This window comes from Eucyclogobius newberryi, unplaced genomic scaffold (genome assembly GCF_026437365.1).
Source record: "Eucyclogobius newberryi isolate DKJ021-1_F unplaced genomic scaffold, fEucNew1.0.hap1 SCAF_3, whole genome shotgun sequence".
NCBI classification, from domain to species: domain Eukaryota; kingdom Metazoa; phylum Chordata; class Actinopteri; order Gobiiformes; family Gobiidae; genus Eucyclogobius; species Eucyclogobius newberryi.
In genome coordinates this window covers 30,904,964-30,926,561 of record NW_027315945.1, presented here as the reverse complement: position 1 = coordinate 30,926,561, position 21,598 = coordinate 30,904,964, and the positions used below count along the sequence as shown (strand labels likewise).

Here is a 21,598-nt window from a genome sequence, read left to right as displayed (position 1 = left end):
GTCTGTGGTGAGGGTCCGGTTGGTGAGGGTCCGGTCTGTGGTGAGGGTCCGGTTGGTGAGGGTCCGGTCTGTGGTGAGGGTCCTGTCTTTGGTGAGGGTCTGGTCTGTGGTGAGGGTCTGGTTGGTGAGGGTCCGGTCTATGGTGAGGGTCCGGTCTGTGGTGAGGGTCTGGTTGGTGAGGGTCCGGTCTGCGGTGAGGGTCCGGTCTGCGGTGAGGGTCCGGTCTGCGGTGAGGGTCCGGTCTGCGGTGAGGGTCCGGTCTGCGGTGAGGGTCCGGTCTGCCAGGTCCTTCAGTCCAAACCACCAGATGTGGAGGAAACGCTCATTACAAAGACACAGGCGAGGTTCACGGGCCGACACACACGCCACTCCGGTTGCTACGGGCAACGGCTGATCGCGTTACATGGGCTTTGGCGTGTTATCACCACGAGGCAGGTCGCCGTTGGAAACCGCAACATCACAAAATCAAACAAGCGATCGGGATACTCAATATGAGGCATTTCCCACTCAGAATGTGGAACAAACGCAGAGTGAATTATGGCAAATTCACTGGGAAGTTCAGGGGTGAATGGTTTTGACAGAAAACAACAACAAAAACAATATAAAAAATACTGAACTTTCTGGATGATCTCGATGACAATATTATGGCAATTCTTCAAAAATGTGCCAGCAAGTGTTTCGGGATTCAAATATCAACAGATGAACTGAATGAACTCTGATACTAACCACAAAAGAGCACCAATATAACCGTTTTTATTTAAATAAACAGTAAACTTGGTAATGTGAGTTCACATTTCTCCAAAAAAATTCTGTAATATTATAATTTTTTGACTCTCAGAAATGCATAATGAGAACATTGAAATTGTGATCTTGGCTATTGTTTGCTCTTTGTTCTATGAAACCCATTTTTACAAGAAATATCAAGCTTTTTCTGATACTTAATAATGACACATAGACTAATTTTTTTCCCCTCCTCAATGAGTATATTGTGTTTTCCCCCCAATATAACTGTCTTCATGGAATTACAAACCATTTTATCCAATGCAAACGAAAGAGAAAGAGCCGTGTGAGTCACTACACGACACACTGGGGGTGAGAGCTGACACGTTTCTGCCTGAAAAAGCAATTCTAAAGCTGAGAAACCAACACGTGTACGTGAATACTGGCAAAAGTTTATGAGAACTAGCAACAAGTTCGATTCGGAAGTTCAAGGTTTAAAAATCAGGTCCTGCAGCTGAAACAACACAAACTGGTTTTCATTGCTGCCTAATTTCAGCCTGTTTCCTCATTAATGGTCAGGAGCCATTTATTAACCTAACTCTGTACTGTATGTAACCCTGAGTCTACATTTCTCAAGTAAGTGGACTTGGATGGGCAAAAGGTGATGAAAAGCTCGCGGCTCAAACGCAGGTCGGTACAGGATTATTCAAACATGCACCGATCCAAACACCACTCACGGGGAACAACGGTATCGCTGGTTAAAACCTCCCGAAGGCACATTTTGCATCACCCCTGTAACGCTCTTCGACTAACACACCCGGAGTTGCGTATAGTCGGACTGACATGCCCCGTCGACCCGCGGTGAGAGTACGTGATGAGAGACTGACAGGCCGCCCGTCAGGATCCACGAAGCTGCAAGACGGGAAAGCCTAATGGGGAACAGGAGCCCGGCGCGCAGGTGAAGGCGAACTGAACTGCTGAAAGAGCCAGAGACAGATGTGTTTTTGTAGGATGGTAGCGGCGCGTCAAGAAGCAGAAACAGAAGGGCCCGCGATTCCTTGAACGGCGTGTGCTTTTCTTTCACCGCAGACACGTTCACACGAGGGTAGAGTCTGTGTCAATATAAACGTGCTTAAGACGTTTTGGGCTGGACGATTTTCGAGAGAATTGATACGATTGTGATTCGATTCGCGACTCGACGCATCCGAAAGCTTTAATAATTGAGAGAAAATGGACGAAATGAGCAGCTGAACGAACACAAGAATCTTTCCAAAACCTCATATGAAGACAATTACAACCATTCAAACGTTTCCTTGTTTGACTGCGACCGATCGTGCGGCGCTAAGAGAGTTTTCATTGCGCTGTATAACATTTGGGGGTGCGAGTGAATTCAGGAATGTTTTATGTCGATTGTTCGTGTCCAAAACGGTTCTTCTGTCAACTTAAAAGGTCAACGACGCGGGACCGAAGCATCTGGGTTATGTTAGCCCGACGCCAGCGCCACATCAAACAACAACAATCACTTCAAATACAAGCAACTCTCTAAAGTGTCTTGCTTTGAGCCCATTGGAAGGCTCCCATAACTCAAAACAACCAAATAAAGTTAGTTAGGACAAGCGATCTCTAACATACTGTGCATTTTGGGCAAAACACATCACAGTTACCGTATTTTCCACATTATAAGGCGCACTTAAAAGCCTTTGATTTTCTCCAAAAACGACAGTGGGCCTTATAATCCAGTGCGACTTATATATGGTTGAATTCTGGTTGTGCTTTCTGACCTCGAAGCGATTTTGTGTGGTGCACTTTTTTGTTTCGCTTAGTCCGGTGCGCCTTATAGTCCAGTGCGCCTTATATATGAAAAATGTTCGAAAATAGACCATTCATTGACCTTATAGTGCGGAGAATAGTTACTACACCCTTTATTTGATTGATTTATATAGTAGCTGATGTCAAATACACTCCCAGAACGTTGACATTTATATACACCAGTGGAGTTGACGCATATATTTCACACGCCGCTTCACTTTTAATGGGACTATTTTCTCTATAATTTGGAGTATTTTAAAGTCAAACCCTTGCACGCTGACTTTCTGTTCTCGCTCCAACCTAATGATCTTCGCGTAGGAAGTAGGAAGCGATTAGACCAAGGGGATAAACCCTTTCACCGTGTGGTTTCAGTCAGGAAAACCTCGAGCGACGCGTCAGCCCTCGTCCTTCATATTGTGCAAGTCTGTTCGGCGGCGGGTACAGGTTAAGGCTAGCCGCTCATTCCTCAGGCATTGTCGAAACTTCACGCGAGCTCAATGACTGACCAGCGCGCCCCGGAGACTCATAAATCACGGCGGCGGGGCTAATCTGCTGTTTGCACATACGCACGCACCGGTGACACAGATTAATACAAGTGTGCGAGGAGGCTCACGTATGTGTTTGTGCTCGGCCATTAACATTCTTGTGCGTATCTTGTGACCGCGGCGGTGCGGCGGCCAGAGCTTTGCGCGCGGGCCACAGCCTTGACCCCGATAGGAAGTCGAAAGTCCTAAAAGAGGAAACGCCGCTAATCCATCAACGTCGCTTATCGCTTATCGACTCATTATTATCATTATTCCAAAAAATCCCACTTTTGCCTGACTTGTTTGGTGTTCAGAAGTCAGGCGCACCGTTTTCCCCGACTCAACCACCACCAGCTGGGATTTACTGCCTCGTCGTAACGTCTTTTCAAAACTCTTTTTATGGTCCCCGCATTTTAAAAGGCCAAAAGCACGGTGACCCAAATGTACGGCCTGGTTTAGCTTCACGTGGCGAGGCCCAACAACCGCTCTGCTTCTCCCAGCGCCTCATTTTCTTTCACCGACTAATACTGATCGCGTCCTTTGCAACAATGCCCGATGAGAGTAAGTTTCAAGTGCATTAATTGGTGGATTTAAGCGACTAAAGGCCTGTCCATCAATCACTGGCGCCTAGCCCGGTATCCACCATAATTAAAACAGAGGCGCAACAACACGGCAACAATTTTAGTGAAGGAATGCCAACAGCAGCTTTGAACGCATGAGCTGATTTCCAATTTTGAGCTCACATTTTAAACCTCGGGAACTAATTTGTGCTCTGGCATCTGAGTTATTGCGACCATAAATTCCATCAGATGTTTATTAAGCGTTTTGTCATATCTCATCCAACAGGCGCGGACGCTGGGGAACAAAAGCTTTTAATTGTTTTGGTTCCAAACTCCGAAACCGCATTGAAAAGACAGTATTTAGGTGATTAATCAAAGGGTCCGGGGAGAGTAAATGAGCAGGTCCGTGGGAGCAGAGGAAGCCGTCGCATGAAAGGCAGGTTTGAAAGTAACTAGGTGGTCACAGGAGCCGGTCCCGCAGGAGCCGGTCCCGCAGGTGCCGGTCCCGCAGGAGCCGGTCCCGCAGGAGCCGGTCCCGCAGGTGCCGGTCCCGCAGGAGCCGGTCCCGCAGGTGCCGGTCCCGCAGGAGCCGGTCCCGCAGGAGCCGGTCCCGCAGGAGCCGGTCCCGCAGGTGCCGGTCCCGCAGGAGCCGGTCCCGCAGGTGCCGGTCCCGCAGGAGCCGGTCCCGCAGGAGCCGGTCCCGCAGCCAATAACGAGACTGGCACCTGGTCATGGTACAAATAAAACAGGATACACATTGTTAAAAAGCGTTTTGAACAAGTGGGGCTGACAGGCTGATAGGAAACTAAAAGGAATCCAAATTAAAAATGGTCACAAATTAACTTGTCAACCATGAAGTTTAGTCTTGTTTTAGACCTGGTTTAGTCTCGTTTTAGACCTGATTAAGTCTCGTTTTAGACCTGGTTTAGTCTCATTTTAGGCCTGGTTTAGTCTTATTTTAGACCTGGTAAAGTCTCATTTTAGACGTGTTTTAGTCTCATTTTAGACCTGGTTTAGTCTCATTTTAGACGTGTTTTAGTCTTGTTTTAGACCTGGTTTTAGTCTTGTTTTAGACCTGGTTTTGTCTCGATTTAAACATGGTTTCGTCTCATTTTAGACCTGGTTTAGACTCGTTTTAGACTCATTTCAGACCTGGTTTAGTTTAGTTTTAGACCTTGTTTCATCTCATTTTAGACCTGGTTTAGTCTTGTTTTAGACCTGGTATAGACTCGTTTTAGACTGACTATGTACGTGTGTTTTGGATACAATTGTATTTCATTTTTGGACAAAATCCCTTGAAAATAATGCGAACTGTACTTAAGTCGTTTTTAAAAATATACTCTATATTTTAAATGTAAATGCAATAAACGATGTCACATTTGAACAGTTGCTCCTCTGGCTGGCGCGGGGCTGGTGCCACATCTGGGCCTCTCCGTCACGTCCTGTCTGCACTCAGTCATTACAGGAGGATTGTGATTCTACAGCAATAATAATATGGAACAGACAAAAGTTAGATCATCCCAGTGCAGCCGGCTGGAGGCGCGTCTGGAGGTTACAACACACACCTCTCACATTTCAGACCGGAGCCGGGATCAGGGAGTCTGTCTGCAGAACCAAAACAGCTCAGAGTTTTTATCTGTTACGATGCATTCTGTAAACTGTTATCGGGAAGATAAACGAGCAATGACAGCGACTGGGAGAAGGAATCTACGAGCCTGTGCGTTTATCAAAGTGTTCCTGATGTTGCAAACACTGTTTTGGAAGGCGACAGGATTAGGGACGGTCCCGTGCGGAGGTTTTTGAGTCGATACCGATATTTGTCTTGCCGATGAGGCCGAAAACCAACCAATGTTACAATTAAAAATCTTTAGCAATTTGCCTTTTGTATATTTTTATTCAAATTGTTCATCTATTTCCATTTTCTTGTAGAGACTTCTTGTAGAGACTCTTGTAGAGACCTCAAGACTGTGGACAAACTGGGATTGAGACTCAAATATCGGGTACATTTTCAATATTGGACTGATACCGATATCTGGGAATCCCTCCGATATCACTGATAACCCTGATCATCCCTCAACAGGATTGTCTCAGATTATACTGTAGTTATTCAGGCTTGTGCCGTGTGTTTTGTCCTATCTTCAGTTCGGTGTAATCTCTTATTCATCCAGGATTGATCCACCAGAGAAAAAGTTCAATCTTCAACGAAAGAACCGTCTAATAAAGGTTCACTGTGCAGCTTTTCTGGTGAATGCTGCTTGTCTCCATGGAGAGGTTCATGGAGGGTGGGGCCACAAAGCCGCGGTCAGATCTGTGGAGAGGCGAGTTCGCTCACGACAGCATGTTTTCCGCTGTATTTTTGATCAATAGAACCACGTGCAATTGATTTAAAGCAAATTAGAAGTTAGCATGTTGCATGCTTTATTGTGGCGGACAAAGCAATAACATCAGCATGGAGACAAGCAGGTATAATGACATACTTTACCTTTAACTCATACCAGAAATCTGTTTGTTTTTATTTTAACGAGTCGATTTGACTTTTTGTGTTACAGTTACTGGGACTTGATCAAAAGGCAATGTTTTTTCCTGCAGAAATATGGCAAAAAGGCAATGATAATGGATATAGATGTGAAAAAAGAAGCTTACTCACTCAGTTATTCAAAGTAAACAGGCAATATAAGATAATACATAAGCAAACTAAGCTTTTATGTGAATAGTTGACTATTTGCTGTCAAGCCGGATACATATTTGTATTATAATGAGGACCAAGAAGACATTTTACCACTGGTTTTGCATTAAGCCTGCAACAATATTTGTGTTCCTCATCCCACTTTTGAGCAGAAAACATGGAACGCAGGAAATTCAAAGTCAACAGCAGAAGAATTTCATTAGCGTTTCCACAAAACAAAAAAGCCGAGTGTGTTGTGAGTGAGAGCGGGAAAGTGCGGGGCCGCGTCGCTGTGTGAGGAGTGGGACTCTGAGGCCGAGGGCTCGGGTTGCACCTTTCCCTCCCTCTCCCCGGACACCGAGCGTCTCCTCCTGTTACACTCCACACAAACACTGAGCACGTCTGTGGATCTCTGCCCTGCTCTCTCCAGATGCACCACATTTTGCTTTTTCAATCACAATCAGAGCTATAAAATGGGTTAGAAGAGTTATCAAAAATAGATACCTAGACAGCAACTGGTATCAACTATCAAATCAATCCTCATTTGTACAGTAATTGTCTTGAACTTTGTAATTAAGGACATGATTTATAAACTAATAAACTATACTTGTGCTCATTCATTGCTCAAACTATACCATATTCATTTTCATGGTAAAGTATTGCGCTTTTTTGTTGTTGTATTGACATTGCGTGACAACAGTACTTGAAACAACTCAGAAATACTTTGAAATACGTGATGAATATGTCAAAATAAGTCAAGACTTACGTAGTTTAACTGATCTTACGTTTGTGTGTGCACTGCTGTGTAAATCCCAGTCTCCCCCATGGAAGGAATCTCTCTTTTGTTTGTCTATAAGTGCAATAATGACAAACAACATCCATATTTTGTGCATTATTTTGCCTTGAAATAAATAACTTGAAGCCAGTGGTAAATATTATGAAGTTGTCCCCGTTTTAATCAGTCACATCGGCCACCGAATACGTCCATCTTCTCCTCTTACGTGCAGCTATTCCCTCAAATAAACTATCTCCACGTCAAAAATGTTCCTTTTCGTCTTCTTCTGGAACTTCTGCTTTGTCATTCTAAACACTTTTCCAATGTACCGTACTCACTAAAACGCCTCTGCAAATCGATCTCCCACTGCCAACGGACAAAAACAAGTCGAATAATAGTAAAAAATGTGAATACGTAAGCTGCTTTCCAGTCATAACTCATGTTAGTTTTAAAGTCCTGTGAATTCCGGTCATCCTTTGCCTTGAATCTCTATTGTTTTCTGCTTTCCCTTCAAAAACAGTTCTCTACTTTTAAATGTTTTTCCCATTCATCCTACTTCCCCTATTCTGCCCTTTTCCTCCTTCTCTCAGCTAAAAACAGTGTTTTTCTCGACCCGTTGACGGTGTCACTTCCTCCTGTGTGGCCTCGAAAACACCCAGAACATTCACCAGGTCAAAGATTAGATGATTATAGTTTGTAATGTTGGAGACTTCTCCGTGGCGTGTGTTTGCTTTGACTGAAATATTCAAAATAATGCATTACATTCATCCATGGACACGCCCCCTCACTGTAAGAAGGAATTCATGTTTTTTAAGGTATTAATGTCAAACTGCAGAACATTCCAGGCAAAGAAGCAACATCTTTCAACTATATTCAAACCAAATCTAATTATTTTTGTAGAGGCCAAAATCATTATCTCACGATGCACTTTTAAATCAGCAAAATAAATTGTACTGAAACCAAAACAACAACTAGATAGATACGATAATTAGATCTTAATGAATGCTAAAACTAGTGTCAAAACGACTTTATCAAGTTCATCGACACAAAAACATCACACAAACTTGACCTTTCCTGAACAATTTTAGAACGATCTTGAGCTTTATCAGAACTAGTTTAAGATGACAAGGAAACACGACAAAAGTATGATTACTTTGTGTTGAAATTTACAGTCAATGTAGAAGAATTTGTTGTGTTTTTGTCACCATTGCAGTACTGAAATCTGTACTGAGCATCGAAATCGAGTTCAAACCATAAACTGTATCGTGACAACACAACTAAATACATTCATTTATTTACATCACCAACGCGCATAATCCATTTCTTGCAGCGCTGGTCACACGCACACGTCGCTGGTCACATGCACACGCCGCCGTTGCCCCTCTGGCTCTCTCCGTCCTCCTCCAAACCGTGGAAACGCAGAGGCATTCGCACTTGTGATGGGCTCCGGGCGCCTTGTGTTATGACAAACACACCTCACAGATAATGGGATGTGTCACAGTCGGCCTGCCTTGCTCCAGCAATTACCCCCGATACAGTAACACGCAGGCCCGGGCAGCTCCTGCATTCATCGCTTTATTAATGTCTGTTTTTACAGCTCGCAGGAATGACAAATAAGAGCTGCTCGGGAGATGGGCAGGAGCAAACAGGAGCATCCAGGAGAACAAAAAGAACAGGAGGAAAAAACATTAACTAACCCTAACTTAGACTGGTCTGTGCACGCAGAGGACAGTGTCACGCTGTCGTAATTCATTTTAGTCACTTTGCATTAGAAGTTACTTGGGAGAATATCTAATGTCTTATAACTTTTTGCTCAATTACAAATAAACAAAGAGCGATGCGACCTGTGAACATTGTCTGTGCTTTTAAACATGTTTAAATCTCTTATTATGTGTGTGTGCAAATATGTAAATGCTTTTATAATGTGTGCTGCAGTCCGCTTTTACCTGGTCAAATAAAGGTTAATACAAAAATAAAAGTGTCATCCTTCCTTTTTAGCATTTACAGATATACAATGGCAGGCGATTGATGACAAATGAATTTTCTAGAGGCAATTTATACTCAACAAGATGTCTATCAGTATCACAATAGCACTTAAGCAATTCCTTCAACTAACCTCAAATAAGGAAGGAATTATTTGTCTGAAACCTAAATGGCCCAATAAGTAAAATAGGAATACATTTTAACGACTGAAAACACCTGGATCATGCGCTCGCTGGTTCAGAAATCTGTATTCCATAAACAATAGATATCTTTTGCCGTTTTTTGATCAGATACAACTCAAACCAGCGTCTTGCATTATGAGTATGAGACTGCGCAGTGTCCAGAGGTGACCGCGAGGTGAACGTGAACCCATGAGTCAGGCCCGGGTGTCACAGGACTTCTATTAGCACCACTGGCACAAGGAGCGAGCACGGCCCTGCCAAACTCTAAATCAGCTTTAACACGGCGACTGTTGCATGGACGGGAGACAGGAGGCGCATCAAAGTGCAGAGTGTGGGCGCTGCCAACTTATCATCGACGAGGGAACGAGTCAAGGGGCCGCGAGTGCCTCCTTCACCTCAACGAGAGGCGAGCGTGTGTCCGATAAGGAGGGACACTGCAAAAACACACTTCAGCTATTACTGGACCATCAAATTCTATCAGCCGGTATGAGTAAGTGTTCAATAAATACTGACAAAGTAAAAAAAAGGTTGTCCGTACATGTCAAAAAGTGATGTTTGCCCATGTCAAAGTGATTTTCTATGTCTTTTTTGTCAAATATTGATGTGATTTTGACTTGTTTGGATGTATTTCTTTCTATTTATTTCTTCTTTCTTTCTTTACTGTGCGGAGCTTGTGTTGTTTTAATGTCATTTGCTTAATTCGTTTCAATGTGTTTCTGGCTTGTTTCAATACATTTATTACATTTTATTACATGTTACACCAACTTGCCTTTGGGGTAAAGCGCTGGTATTGTAACCATCAAACCCACTGACAGATTTAGTTTCATAATTTAAAGCTTAATTATATTGAAGCGTGTCCAAAATGTCATAACAGATGTTTAATTACATAAGAGCAGCATTAAACAAACATTCTCGTCTGAATGAGTGTTGGGTTTGCCATGATGGTGCTACACTGTACACTGGGAAATGTACTGCTGTATTGTGTATTTATTTTACTACTTACTTTGGGATGATGAAGGAGAAAAACAAACTAAATGTACTTAGGCCTTTACCGCTGCCGTAATCCAGGTGTTACGGAAACACATATAAACGGCTCAAAACTGGTTCAAGGTCATTCTAACTCGCGCTGGATGTTCATTTTTTGCAGCGCTGTTATCATCTGCAGCTTCACTTGAGATTACCCAGCAACAAGTGGCCCTCTGGAAACAACTGCAGCCACAGTCGTGTATTTATATCGCCGCGATCACGTTTAAGCGCGACCGAGCATCGAGTTTCTGTTTATTTAATGATGCCCTTCCCTTTCTACGCACATCACATGCAGCGGATTTATTGCACTTGAGTTAAAACGAGCAGAACCTTCAGAGGAGCTCTATTTCGGCATTACTTACTGTAACTATCATTAGACAAAACCCAAGAGGCGAGCGTAAAAGGGTTATGACTCGCAAACTAAATCAGGAAGCTGTTATTTGATTCGACGGGCTAAGAAAAGGGCTTTAATTCAAGCTGAAATCTGTAACTTTCCATGCGTTGTTTTCCAGAAAGCCTCTGATTGATTTACGCTCGAAATGAAGCAAAGATAGAGGACGGTCACATGCACGTCAGCAGCTAATGTAAAGCAGGCGTCGCAGAGGTGGAAAGTGTCAACATTTGCCCAAAAATACTGTCCAGACCAGAGGAAAACACACAGGAAGTACTACATATTGTAAGAAATATAGTAAGGAGTTTGTTGATTCGTGAATACCGTATTTTCCAGACTACAAGTCGCACCTTTTTTCATTGTTTTGGCCGTGGTGCGACTTATACTTATATTTATACTTATATACTTGTACTCTGGAGCGACTTATATGTGATATTATTTGTTGTTTTCACACTTGCAACTGCATTTCATACTCCAGTGCGACTTAAATATGTTTTTTTCTTCTCTATTACGTATTTTTTTGCTGGTGCGACTTATACTCCAATGCGACTTATACTCCAGAAAATACGGTATATCTACTGTAAGATATTGTTACAACTTAATAACAACTTTGTGGCCAATATAGGCTTTATCTGAGCAATAAGAAGTGTGAAATGGGGGTGAAGATTGGGGAGAGGCCTGCAGCAAATTGACAAAAAATCAATCCCGCGACACAGATTGTGAAATAAAGCAAAGTATTTCTGGACGTTTAAAGTTTGTAAATGTGTTTTGAATCAGTAGCGACTGCGATGAAGTTGGTCCAAATGAATCTGTGGCTGAATGGAGTCAGTTTCTTTTTCAAAAATCCAATACAAACTGTAGACTTTTTTTTTTCGCCCCGACGTCCGATGGCTCGTGACACCCCGAAATTGACTGATGCAATCGGCAGACAGATGAATCGGTCGGGCCCTAATGCCAATATAGCGTTTCGGTCATAAACGACGTCAGACAGAAAACCATTAACTTTCCCCGTCGCATCTCTGCCCCCGATCTTGGGTTTAATTGAGTGAAATCAGGCGTCGCATTCCAGTGAAACCTGAGTTAGCTGAGATCACCCTCCGTTCTCACCTGTGTCCGCCCGACTGCTCCTCTGACAACATTCAGACCTGTGAGTGTGCAATACTGGCAAAAAAAAAGACATCTCAATATCTGTTTTACGTTCCCCAAAGAAAATAATCACGTCACATTTTTGCAAACGATCAGATATCATGCAAAAAGTGAAAGGACAGTTAAATTAAACACAAAACGGATGAAATATCACCATAAGCATGTTAAAGTTTCCAAATAAAGCACTTAATAAATCAAATTCATTCTTATTATTATTAAGCCCTTGTTTGAAATATTATGTGAGTTTTCATTTTTCATCAGCTTGGAAAATTATACAAAAGGAGCTGATAAAAATATCTGCTCTTTTGCAGCTTTTGACAGTTTATTTATTACAAAATGCAGAAATTAATATCCAGGCAGGTCAAAACTACTTGAATTAAGAATATATGATCTTGATTTGAGTAGATTTGAAATGATCTATCAAAGGAACAATATAAGGTCAATTTATTCTTGTGACAGAGAGTTTTTTGTTTTTCCACATCTATAACAGTCTAAATTAGGACTAAACCAGGTCTATAACAGGACTATTACAAGTCTAAATTAGGACTAAACCAGGTCTATAACAGGACTATTACAAGTCTAAATTAGGACTAAAGCAGGTCTATAACGACTATTACAAGTCTAAATTAGGACTAAACCAGGTCTATAACAGGACTATTACAAGTCTAAATTAGGACTAAAGCAGGTCTATAACAGGACTATTACAAGTCTAAATTAGGACTAAAGCAGGTCTATAACAGGACTATTACAAGTCTAAATTAGGACTAAAGCAGGTCTATAACAGGACTATTACAAGTCTAAATTAGGACAAAACCAGGTCTATAACAGGACTATTACAAGTCTAAATTAGGACAAAACCAGGTCTATAACAGGACTATTACAAGTCTAAATTAGGATTAAACCAGGTCTATAACAGGACTATTACAAGTCTAAATTAGGACTAAAGCAGGTCTATAACAGGACTATTACAAGTCTAAATTAGGACTAAAGCAGGTTTATAACAGGACTATTACAAGTCTAAATTAGGACAAAACCAGGTCTATAACAGGACTATTACAAGTCTAAATTAGGACTAAAGCAGGTTTATAACAGGACTATTACAAGTCTAAATTAGGACAAAACCAGGTCTATAACAGGACTATTACAAGTCTAAATTAGGATTAAACCAGGTCTATAACAGGACTATTACAAGTCTAAATTAGGACTAAACCAGGTCTATAACAGGACTATTACAAGTCTAAATTAGGATTAAACCAGGTCTATAACAGGACTATTACAAGTCTAAATTAGGACTAAACCAGGTCTATAACAGGACTATTACAAGTCTAAATTAGGACTAAAGCAGGTCTATAACAGGACTATTACAAGTCTAAATTAGGACTAAAGCAGGTTTATAACAGGACTATTACAAGTCTAAATTAGGACAAAACCAGGTCTATAACAGGACTATTACAAGTCTAAATTAGGACTAAAGCAGGTTTATAACAGGACTATTACAAGTCTAAATTAGGACAAAACCAGGTCTATAACAGGACTATTACAAGTCTAAATTAGGATTAAACCAGGTCTATAACAGGACTATTACAAGTCTAAATTAGGACTAAACCAGGTCTATAACAGGACTATTACAAGTCTAAATTAGGATTAAACCAGGTCTATAACAGGACTATTACAAGTCTAAATTAGGATTAAACCAGGTCTATAACAGGACTATTACAAGTCTAAATTAGGATTAAACCAGGTCTATAACAGGACTATTACAAGTCTAAATTAGGACTAAACCAGGTCTATAACAGGACTATTACAAGTCTAAATTAGGACAAAACCAGGTCTATAACAGGACTATTACAAGTCTAAATTAGGATTAAACCAGGTCTATAACAGGACTATTACAAGTCTAAATTAGGACAAAACCACGTCTATAACAGGACTATTACAAGTCTAAATTAGGACAAAACCAGGTCTATAACAGGACTATTACAAGTCTAAATCAGGACTAAACCAGGTCTATAACAGGACTGTTACAAGTCTAAATTAGGACAAAACCAGGTCTATAACAGTACTATTACAAGTCTAAATTAGGATTAAACCAGGTCTATAACAGGACTATTACAAGTCTAAATTAGGACAAAACCAGGTCTATAACAGGACTATTACAAGTCTAAATTAGGACAAAACCAGGTCTATAACAGGACTATTACAAGTCTAAATCAGGACTAAACCAGGTCTATAACAGGACTATTACAAGTCTAAATTAGGACAAAACCAGGTCTATAACAGGACTATTACAAGTCTAAATCAGGACTAAACCAGGTCTATAACAGGACTATTACAAGTCTAAATCAGGACTAAAGCAGGTCTATAACAGGACTGTTACAAGTCTAAATTAGGACAAAACCAGGTCTATAACAGGACTATTACAAGTCTAAATTAGGATTAAACCAGGTCTATAACAGGACTATTACAAGTCTAAATTAGGACTAAACCAGGTCTATAACAGGACTATTACAAGTCTAAATTAGGACTAAACCAGGTCTATAACAGGACTATTACAAGTCTAAATTAGGACTAAACCAGGTCTATAACAGGACTATTACAAGTCTAAATCAGGACTAAACCAGGTCTATAACAGGACTATTACAAGTCTAAATTAGGATTAAACCAGGTCTATAACAGGACTATTACAAGTCTAAATTAGGACTAAACCAGGTCTATAACAGGACTATTACAAGTCTAAATTAGGACTAAAGCAGGTTTATAACAGGACTATTACAAGTCTAAATTAGGACAAAACCAGGTCTATAACAGGACTATTACAAGTCTAAATTAGGACAAAACCAGGTCTATAACAGGACTATTACAAGTCTAAATCAGGACTAAACCAGGTCTATAACAGGACTGTTACAAGTCTAAATTAGGACAAAACCAGGTCTATAACAGGACTATTACAAGTCTAAATTAGGATTAAACCAGGTCTATAACAGGACTATTACAAGTCTAAATTAGGACAAAACCAGGTCTATAACATGACTATTACAAGTCTAAATTAGGACAAAACCAGGTCTATAACAGGACTATTACAAGTCTAAATCAGGACTAAACCAGGTCTATAACAGGACTATTACAAGTCTAAATTAGGACAAAACCAGGTCTATAACAGGACTATTACAAGTCTAAATCAGGACTAAACCAGGTCTATAACAGGACTATTACAAGTCTAAATCAGGACTAAAGCAGGTCTATAACAGGACTGTTACAAGTCTAAATTAGGACAAAACCAGGTCTATAACAGGACTATTACAAGTCTAAATTAGGATTAAACCAGGTCTATAACAGGACTATTACAAGTCTAAATTAGGACTAAACCAGGTCTATAACAGGACTATTACAAGTCTAAATCAGGACTAAACCAGGTCTATAACAGGACTATTACAAGTCTAAATTAGGACTAAACCAGGTCTATAACAGGACTATTACAAGTCTATAACAGGACTATTACAAGTCTAAATCAGGACTAAACCAGGTCTTTAACAGGACTATTACAAGTCTAAATCAGGACTAAACCAGGTCTATAACAGGACTATTACAAGTCTAAATCAGGACTAAACCAGGTCTATAACAGGACTATTACAAGTCTAAATTAGGACTAAACCAGGTCTATAACAGGACTATTACAAGTCTAAACCAGGACTAAACCAGGTCTATAACAGGACTATTACAAGTCTAAATTAGGACTAAACCAGGTCTATAACAGGACTATTACAAGTCTAAACCAGGTGTATAATCCTTGCTACATTAGTTCTAACCAAGAAGTTACTCAAAGGAGGACAAATGGAGAAAACAGACACTAAATTAAGGGGAAAAAAACAGAAGACAGGTCCAAATACCATCAGAAGGAGCTCGTACACTACAGTTTGAGACACACAGCCGCAGTGTAAACGATATATACCACATCAACTAACTTCACAACCAATCAAGCTCTCCGTCTGCAGCTCGGAGGAGAACGGGTCGCGTCGTCACCCCAGTCATGCCTCAGAGTTTAGGGAGATGATAATCACGTGTGAAGTGCCACTGCGGAGGTGTGTATTCAGGTGGAGGCCAACAGCGTACACAGTCTTTACAGAGAAGCAGAGGCAGGAAGTTTCCATCCAACTAAGTGCTCAAGGACAAGCGGCTAGTGTTTGAACCTGGGAATGATCCGACTATGGCGAGCATGAAACTGACAATATGTGTGTACAAATCACTATGAGCATGGAAATATTTCAGTTACGGCTGTGAAATGAATCCAATTTTAATCAAGTCGAGATCCAATAGTTTCAGTCATCCAGGATCTGTTTGGGTCTTTTTAACTGGAATATCTACAAGCCAATCAGCCATATAATAAACTGAGACTTTTCTGTGTGAAACGACAAACAGAAAAATCAGAGAAGCACCAGGAAATCAAGCATGAATATTCTTGATATATAGTAGGAAAAAAAATAGAATAGTATATTAGACAGTGGGCGGAAAGCATCGATCTGCTCTTGTTAGGACACAGAATTGGTTATATAAAAGAATATATTTCTCTCTATCAACAGCACAAAAAAGATCATAATGTACTCTATCTTGCAATTCAGATAAAAGAGTCAGGATCAGTGTGGACACCAAACCAACCAAAAAGCCAAGAAATGACCAAATTTAATTGTACTCGCATTCAGCTAGGATTCATTTACTTAGCATTCACTTTTAAAACCTCCAGGCGGGTTTGAAATCTGATGTTCCTCTGAGTTACCACCTATAATTAGAGTAAATCAGACATCAGAGGCCAAAAATACAGAGTGTCGGCCTCACAAAAAGCCCAAACATTTATGTGTATGTATATATTTATAAACTCCAAAGGGTTCAGGAAGAGCTTCAGTCTGAATTGGGTGTAATTTTAGTCAGGCATTTCAGGAAAAACCCAACATAATGACAAGAGTTTGCGATATTGCCCAGTCTTACCTGTGAAAAGCACCTCCTGTATTCCTTCTCGGACCCGGAGCACCTGTAGACGACCCTGCCTCGCTCTTGCCCCGCCTCGGCTCCTCCGTACGGGACGCTCGGATGCTGGAGCGGATACACGTTCCCAGTGGGCGGCTGGTGCGGCTGGTGCGGCTGGTGCGGCTGGTGCTCCCTGTCCCAGTTGAGACGGTGAGGGCGGTGAAGGGGCGGGGTATAGGGCGACCCAGGTGAGTTTGGGCGTGACTGAGGAGCTGCGGGCGGGGGAGGGGCCGTGACGGTATTCCAGTCAAATTGTCTATGAGGTGATGGGCGAGAGAACTGGTAAGGAGGGACTCTTTCTCTCGGCCTCGTGTCGGCAGAAGCCTGCCGGACGACGTGGCGGTGCGGTTTTTGGGTTGTCGTGGACGTCGTGGACAGTTCCTCTGTTATGGGCGCGGCTGTGCTTTCCTGATCTTCTCCAAAAACAGCCTCCTCCTGCTCTTTCTGGCTGTTGTTTTCATTGACGTCTAGTTCTACAGTCGAAGGCGGCGCATTATCAGTGCCATTAAGAGTGTGTCTGGCTTGTCTGTTTTGACGATGTAGTGGCAAAGAAAAGGGGACTCTGCCGTATCCAAACTGGCCTGGACGGATTGGAGAAGACCTGAAATAGGAGGGGGAAAATGTGTTATAGAAAGTTAAGAAGACATACTAATATAGGCGTCTGTTTCTGGTCATTTTACGAGATATAAACCGAACTGTTCGTGTAATGATTCGATGGATGCCAGACGCAAAGAGGAGTCGAGTGAATTTGTGCTGCCGTGTAAAATACCCCAGCTTTTTTGGTTCAACAAGATAGCAAGATGTGCAGGGAAGAGTGGGAGAAATGTACCTGATTGTCAGGGAATCAATCTCAAAACACAAAGATCAAATGCAGAAGGAATTCATGCCTTGACATCAATGTAGAAAATAAATGTCATTGTGCAATAACTTCTCGATTACAAGAAAGAGTTGTGAAAAGCACACTGTGATAGCGGACTTCAGACACCCACCTCCTTACAGCCCCAGCAGCCACTGCTGCCCCAGCCTCCCGATTGGTGGAAACTGAGCGCCTGCTCCCGCCTCCTCCTGACCTCACAGCGGCTGGATTGGTGGGTCGCCTCATGACCCGCGCGGGCTGGTTGTTATAGTTTTGTGAAGCAGCGTGATGAGGCGACTGATAAACTGGAACACGGTCCTGACTTGTGGGTGAGAAATCTGGTTGATAAAAGGAGGAGGATGGATTGGGCTGTGCTGGGACGGGCGCCCCTCCCCCACCCGCTGGACTGTTCCTGTACAGAGGAAGACCTTGGTTGTGGTTGTTGGGGAAGGGAGAGGCGTGATAGGGCACGTGTTGCCCCGGGTGACGGGGAGAGTAAAAAGGGTGCAGAGGTGAGCTGACGGGAGTCCTGACGCCTCCAGGTAAATATCCTGCCCAGTTTGGTTGAGAGTGGGATAGGGGCGGGACTTGTGGAGGAGGAGGGGCTAAACACTTCCTGATCCGGTGGGACACACCCACTCCGCAGGTTTGGGAGCACTGGGACCACTCCCCCCAGATAGACCACACCCCCTCCACTGACTCCGCCTCATACACCTGCCTGGACCTCCGGCCGGCCACCTGACACACAAAAGAGTAAAATTACACATTTATCATAAACATGACATTCAAACATGACGTCCCACACTGTCAGTAGTTGTGGGTCCGGCTTTCAGGCAGCTGAGAGAAGAATTTAACAAAGAGCTGTTGAACAAAAGGTCATCTATACATGAAGTAACCCATCCATCAACAGCACCTTTCTACTTTCAGAGCCGCATTTGCCTGTGAGAGGCCCTCGTCTCACTCCAGCTATGAGCTGAGAGCGGGCCCTTTCTATTTACCACATAAAAGCTGACCAACACAAAGCCAAACCAAGATATAACTTCAGGGAACGCTTTTTTAAGCCAGCACTTAACAGGGGAATGATTCAAAAAGAGGACCGTCTCTGTAATCCAAATGAGTGTTTACATCCCGTCATCCAGCTATAACACTAATACTGCAGCAACAGAGTCAAATCTGCTTAGTTTGGCAAAAGTATTGAAGAAGTACATAGAGTTGCAAAAATATGGCTGTTGCAAAATCACAAATCATGAAGGGCATATTTCTTCAGAGTAAGTGCTTCACAGATGAGCTGTCATCTCCTGAGTTTCCTTCCTCTGAGGCCAAATACAAGCTTGGTCTCTGCAGGTCGTGCACTAGACCGGGTCCAGCGCAGATGTCTTTGAGTGTGCTGGAGGTCAGGGTTGACGTTGGCTCTTTTTATGTTTGTGTACATGTGTTTGAGCCTGTGCCAGCTTGGACCATAGATTGCTTCCCCTGCGGCTGTTGATAAATGTTTCCGTCTCATTTCTTTGCTCTGACTCTGGCCTGGCCGAGTGACCTCTGACAGGTGAGCCCAACAAACAAGTCTTTTCAGGCAGGACCAGGAAAGCAAATTTCAACTTCCCCTCAAGTTTATATAAATCAGGTTGACAGTTCAAGTTGACCAAAAGGGAAAATACAACCTGCTTGTCCTCTTGGATTGGAAGAGTTTTGTCAACATTTTGTCATATCACTTCTGTTCCTGAATATCTTCTGTGCACAATGTACATCTTTGAGCATTTACTGAGAATTGTATGACCAAAAACCTTATTTTGCTTCTTTTACATATGAATGGTCAAAGACTTTAAAACAAAATAGCGTAGAACCGGAACCGTCCAGAATCTAAACGTCTAGGAGAACTAGAAGAAACTGTTTTACAATTAAAATAAAGCGCAAAAAGAAAGCGGAAAGTAGGAAGGAAACGCCACGAAGCTCTGACGTGTGTTCTTGCGGGAAGCTGCTCCGTGCTGAGTGACATCAAACGGCACAGCGCGAACAGAACAGGAGCCGTAATGAGCCCGGTGCAGTGACCCCGCAAGCGGCACCGCGACCCCCGGAGCTACTGCTTAGGCTCGGGCCACACTGTACCACCACACACAGACAAGACACAGCAACACGCCGCGACCCTAATCCCCACGCCGCAAATTCCTCTCATTTCTCGCCGCTGAATGTTGGGTTACGCGCTATTCTTAAGAAGTATGCGGAGCCGTGTGTCCGCTGGGGGCCCCTGTAATCACCGCCACCTTTCACCCCGTCAGAGATGCTGTTGTCCGCGGGGATCTTAGAGGAACCACGAGCTAATGACTCACCTTCCTCTTGGCATCTTTGGTCACGGAGGTCGCGGCCACCACGCAGCCCCACAGCACATAGAGCCTGGAGGAAAGCACAAACCACAGCGTTAGGGCAAGTTTTAAGCAAATAACCTTATGGATCAGTGAAAGTTTAGCTAAATATTGCCATTCTTGTTGTTCATGTGATATCCCTTGTGAATGAGTGCATCTATGAAGTGTATGAAGTATGATAAAGTAGTAGTGCAAAATACTTGACTGCATTTTGGGGGTCGTATCATATTGTTCATGATAAATTGTCATGTGCTTTTGGGGCAATATGAAATTTAGGATATATATATATTTTCCGGACTATAAGTCGCACCAGCCAAAAAATGCATAATAGAGAAGAAAAAGACATATATAAGTTGCACTGGAGTATGAAATGCAGTTTCAAGTGTGAAAATAACAAATAACATCACATATAAGTCGCTCCAGAGTATATGTATAAGTATAAGTCGAACCCCGGCCAAAACAATGAAAAAAGTTGCGACATATAGTCCGGAAAATACGGTAACACTGCATGCACCGCACCTGATTATCCTCAAGAGAGACACATTAACGCTGAGTTTTGAGCTGCCGCAGAGGTTAAAAACACTAATAATGACTGGGAAATGCTGTGGGGATGGAAGCAACTATGACTTAGAAATCCTGGAAGAAGTTAGAACAAATATTATAGATGCCCCACGTTGAGTATTTGTCTTGTGTAAATGTCAATCATACAAGATTTTCTCTTTTATATCACGACAAAAGTTTAACAAAGCGCAACATTACACATTCATTAGTGGTGGTAAGCTACAATAACTGTCCTAAATAGTATAGAGTAGCACTGTAACATCTGAATTTATATTGTTGGTGGTTTTATTTTGGAACAGCTCTAAGTTCAACCACACATTCAAGCTCACTCTGCTTTTCTACAGCGGCGAAGTGGGCGAAGTGTCTTGCCCGCGAACACTACAACAATGTGGCTTTGTTGGAGTTGGGATTGAACTGTTGACTTGCAGGAGGGTCGCCTGCCACTCCAAAAAGCTCTTTATAACTTCTCTGTGACCTAATGTATGCGTTTTTTACAGGAGCTGTCATTTTCCCAAAGCAACTATTCAGGTTTCCGTGAATGAGTGCCCCATCAACTGTTCCAGTGACCTCAGCGGACTTTGCACACCAAGCCCACCTTTATGAAGTTACTAAACGGGCTGGGCAATGTTTTTTTTTTTCATTTCAATCAAGACTCACAGACGTAATCAAAGCGAGAACAGCCGTAAGGTGCTCACAAATGAATGGCTTTAAACGGCAAGTATGTTTTCCGTGTATGTTTCTCTCACACACCCGGGATGTGGTTAAAAGTGCAGCATCTGAAATCAACATCTGAAATCTACTGAGGTACTTTTATTTGAGGTCTCGATGTTCAAAGTACCGGTATGTGGGTTTGGGTCATGCGTGGTGTTCACTGTCGCCTCTAATTACGGACCGGTGCACTTCAATTTGACAGGAAAATAAATATGCGCCGCCGGGATTAAAAGCCGCCTACGAGGATAAGTAATTTAACCCTTTGTTTTAGCATGAGAGCTAGACTTATGAGAGGAGGTGGTTTAGCCTA

General features: G+C 42.3%; 1 protein-coding gene across 1 annotated transcript in view; it reads right to left on the bottom strand.

The window, feature by feature from the left end:
* The window catches only part of adamtsl4 (ADAMTS-like 4), a 72,628-nt gene extending 54,516 nt beyond the window's left edge, over window positions 1-18,112 (bottom strand). Inside the window, exons 1-2 of the mRNA XM_072460045.1 lie at window positions 17,790-18,112; window positions 16,762-17,401 (exon numbers count right to left, since the gene is read on the bottom strand). Coding sequence (XP_072316146.1) covers window positions 16,762-17,401; window positions 17,790-17,902 — 753 coding nt within the window. The 5' untranslated portion in view covers window positions 17,903-18,112. The remainder of the gene's footprint in view (window positions 1-16,761; window positions 17,402-17,789) is intronic.
* Window positions 18,113-21,598: the final 3,486 nt, after the last annotated feature.